Source organism: Cheilinus undulatus, linkage group 3, assembly GCF_018320785.1.
Source record: "Cheilinus undulatus linkage group 3, ASM1832078v1, whole genome shotgun sequence".
Classification (NCBI taxonomy): Eukaryota; Metazoa; Chordata; class Actinopteri; order Labriformes; family Labridae; genus Cheilinus; species Cheilinus undulatus.
Genome location: NC_054867.1, coordinates 37,984,824 through 37,988,971, shown reverse-complemented (window position 1 = coordinate 37,988,971; position 4,148 = coordinate 37,984,824). Strand labels below are relative to the sequence as shown.

The following is a 4,148-nucleotide window of genomic DNA, read 5'->3' as shown; positions in this document are numbered from 1 at the left end:
TTTATTTTATTTAATGACTCAAACATTTTCTTCTTCTCTTGTCTCTGTAGCTCAGTCTCTTTTACCATCACATTTAATGTCTGAGAGGCAGTTAACTGTGTTTGAGAATATTGGAAACAGAGAGAGGGTTTGAAACCAGAATAATAAAATCTCAGATGGAAACCACAGACTCGCTCAGCTTAATTTCTGTGATTTATGTGTCGCGGGCCGAGGCTACATGTTCTTTTGTTATTTTTCCCTCTCACAGGAAACCAGAGGGGGGAGGCTTGACTCGCTTTTTCTCTTCTTATTTACACTTCTCCTACAGTAATGCGTCAAAGAGCGTGAAGAGAATTTACAGCGTGATCCGTGTGGAGAAATCCAGCGAGATAATTCTCTCTGAGACGATGTTAGCTGTAATCTTTTCCCTCAGACTCCACTGGACTGATCCCAGTGGAAAAAATAATGCCAGTGAAACTGAAATAATGTCCGCGTGGTGATTGATGAGTAACCCATTCATGCATTTAAGTTGAAAAATGATTCGACACTCTCCGTTTGGGGAGGTGGGATGTCCTCTTTCTCTCCACCAATCTCTGCCCGTTCTCCTCCATCTCTTGGTTTTTATTGCCTCTTAGCGAGTCTTCAAAGAGCCTAGAGCCTGTAATTAGGGGGCGGGCTCCTCGTGCCTCAAAACACTTCCCCGCGTTAGAGCCCAACTTCTCCCAAACTGTCCCGGGACTCTGAGCTTCTCCCACTCCCCTCCGCTTCCTTAGGATTTTGTTTCTCAGGGATGGCCGCATCTATTCTGGAGGTAGGGAATGTAATTGTAAGTAGATTTCATACTTTTTTCTTCTTTTTCTTTCATACAATGCCAACTTTTCCACTATAAATACTTTGGGTAACTTTAAAGCTTTTCAGATGTGAGTTTAACTCAGTTTGAAAGGTCTGAAGGAAACAAGAATGAGTATCACAACTGTTCTTGAGGCAGAACAGGCATTAAAGAAGAAAGATATAAGGCCTTAATGCAAGCTGATTTAAGGATGACAGTGTGGAAACGTCACATCCTAACCTCTGCTCTTCTTACAGCCTTATCTCCAGTATTTCATCTAAGAGCAAGAAAAGATATCATTCTTAAGAATGGCTATGAAGAACTCTACAGTTTATGTAGTGATAGATAAAGATGACTGCAGGCATTGTGAAAGTAATGAGCTTGTGATGAAACATTATTAACCTTAAACTGAGCCCTCTGGGCTTCTGTAAGAGAAGGAGATCCTCATCACCTCTGAATTGAGAGAAAAGATGATCATATTTGAGCCATTTTCAAGTAATTCTTATAAAAAGTGAAAGCCGGCTTTTAAAAAGAGATGTATTTGTCTTTGACTGAATAAAATAACCTCAAATGATATTGATTTTGCTTAAGATTATAGCAGTAGTCTCAAAAATGTCTATAAGATCATAGCTAATGTGCAAATTTAAGCATAATACTGCGAGTAAACTACCTTTTACAGATTGCAGAAATGCTGTTTCGATAGAAAGGTTAGACGAATATGCATGCACATGTGAAAGTGATTTTTACTTGTTATATCCATGTTTGGTCCAGTTGTAAAAGGAAGATCTCTGATAAGCTGTGGTGTAATGTCCGTTTGCTGCAACATAGACAAATCAAAAATAAAGAGTTAATAGTTAAATTCTTTGATAGACTAAAGAAAGACTTTTTTCCCTAACAGGGCCCATAAAATCCTCAATATACACAAATTTACGTGTCATAAACTGGCAAGTTATTTAATATGGTGATAAGCAGAAAAAGTTGGCTGTAAATCAGTCAGAAAATAAGGCAAAACAGTAGTGAAGGTATTGTGAAATTACAGTACTAGCACTAGATTTGTGATTACAAGGGCACAAAAATGATTTAAGCTGATTATGCACTTATACATGTTTGCATAGTAAATATTTATGCTAGAGAAATAAACTTGATAGTGTCCATACATGCTGAATTAGGACTAGCTCCTGATAGTGGTGAAGTGGAACAAAAGAGCAGGGAATTCCTCTCATGCTGAGCGGAGCAGATCCTTCACAAGAGTAAACATTCGCTGGCTGAGATTGGCCTGACCACTTTGAAAACAGAGCGAGCAGGAAAAGCCGGCGGTGGCACTCAGACAGAAGTTTTTTATTAGAGTTGACACTGACAGAAGCAGCAGCAGCAAGAAGCCATTTCCTGCAGACAGACAGTCTCATTTTCTCCCCCGTCTCCTCCTTCCCCAGGAAGACGCACGCTATGGCTCCAGTCCTCTGGCTATGTTAACTGCTACCTGTAACAAGTTTGGCAGCACAAGCCCCGTCAGGGATTCAGCGACACCCGGTAAGCCCGGCAGCACGACTCCAGTAAAGAAGCCCTACAACATGACCTCTGATCTGCAGACAGCGAAGAACGGACGCACCGCAGACGGCAGCGGCCTGGCGGACTCCTACACTGGCTCCTTCACCACAGCTGGAGGAGGAGGCGGCGGGCTGCTTACCCCAACTGGAAGCCCCCCTCCTTCAGCCGGAGGCTACACTACAGAGTATAACCCTTTCTCCCACTCCTTCCAGACCTCAGTCTCCCAGGATCCGTCTCTTTTAGTGTCCAAGGCCCATGCTACGGCCGACTGCCTCACCAGCGTCTACACTTCGCTGGATATGACGCATCCTTACGGGTCCTGGTACAAAGCCGGGATCCATCCTGGTATCACAGCTGCTCCTGCTAATGCCACGTCCTCCTGGTGGGATGTCCACCCAAACTCTAACTGGCTCTCTGCGACCCAATCCCAGACGGATGGAGGTCTCCAGGCCTCCCTGCAGCCTGTAGCACCCCAGGCCTCCCTCAGTCCACAGCTGCCCAGTTATAGCACCGACTTTACACCACTAAACCCAGCTCCGTACCCCTCAGTAGGGCTGGGATCCTCCTCACACCTCCTCCAGCCCTCACAGCACATGCTGCCCCAGGACATGTACAAGCCCAAGCCTGTGCCAAGCACAGGGCTGATCGAGAGTCCCATGGGCCTGAAGCCTGCGAGGGGATCAGGGGGGTACAGCGGAGGAGGTGCACCCACTAGATCCTCATGTGACTGCCCAAACTGCCAGGAGCTGGAGCGGCTGGGTGCCTCGGCCGCCTCCCTGAGGAAGAAGCCGGTCCACAGCTGCCACATCCCGGGCTGTGGAAAGGTCTACAACAAGGCCTCTCACCTCAAAGCCCACCTGCGCTGGCACACCGGAGAGCGGCCCTTTGTTTGCAACTGGCTCTTCTGTGGGAAACGTTTCACCCGGTCTGATGAACTGGAGAGGCACGTTCGCACCCACACAAGGGAGAAGAAGTTCACCTGTCTACTGTGCAACAAGCGTTTCACACGTAGTGACCACCTGTCCAAGCACCAGAAGACCCACGCAGATTCTGCCATGCAGGGGAAAGCTGTAGCTGTGGAGGGGGACACAGACCCTCGCAGCGAAGAGACCGCAGAGCTCAACACCGGCGCTGTCCAAACCAACCCTGTCGCTGACCAAATCACCAATGGAGACGAGAAGACTGGCACGCCCAACGGAGTGGAGAACAGCAGCGGACTGTTGGAGATCTGAGTCTTTTCAGACATGGTGGGCTGCTTTTAAGACAACTGCTAAACTAAAAAAAGACAGTATTGTTTCAAGAAATGAAAGGATTTCTGTCCTTGTTTTAAAAGACTTGATAAAATAAATGACTGAGCATGTTGCAAGAAACATCCACTTCATTTTCTCTGGACCACACACTCACAAACAAACACAATCACACAACAATGCACAATGTATGCAGGTAGAGGAAAACACAAGCAAAGCTGGGATGTACATGTGAGCACGTGCACAAACACATGCACAGAAATAACTCTGCATGCATAATGCATCCACACATAAGAAGTCTGCTTTACAGTAAACACACTCACGAACACGTTTATTCTACACACATTTTCTGCCTTTCAAATGAGACAAACCACTGGGAAATTTAATCTGCAAAAGCAGAAGGAAAAGAACTCCGCAGCCACAGAAGGAAAGTAGTTTGAAAAGGAGACTTATGGTCAGGATGATGGAGTTGATGGAGCATTGCATGCCTCGAGAAAAATCTGATTTACAGCTGTACTTTGATACTTCTTCATTATTCTTGAAAC

The 4,148-nt window shown here is 45.8% G+C and overlaps 1 protein-coding gene across 1 annotated transcript; it reads left to right on the top strand.

Annotated features, from left to right (window-relative positions):
• Window positions 1-769: 769 nt before the first annotated feature.
• Window positions 770-3,588, top strand: sp7 (Sp7 transcription factor). Its single transcript, XM_041783220.1, has 2 exons — window positions 770-790; window positions 2,242-3,588. Exons 1-2 carry the CDS (start codon window positions 770-772, stop codon window positions 3,586-3,588), a joined length of 1,368 nt encoding a protein of 455 aa, XP_041639154.1.
• The last annotated feature ends 560 nt before the right edge of the window (window positions 3,589-4,148 follow it).

Excerpts from the sequence above, each read along its gene's own strand:
- sp7 (XM_041783220.1), top strand. The coding sequence starts at position 770 with ATGGCCGCATCTATTCTGGAG. Across the intron at positions 791-2,241 it reads TGGCCGCATCTATTCTGGAG|GAAGACGCACGCTATGGCTC; the intron begins GTAGGGAATGTA and ends CTCCTTCCCCAG.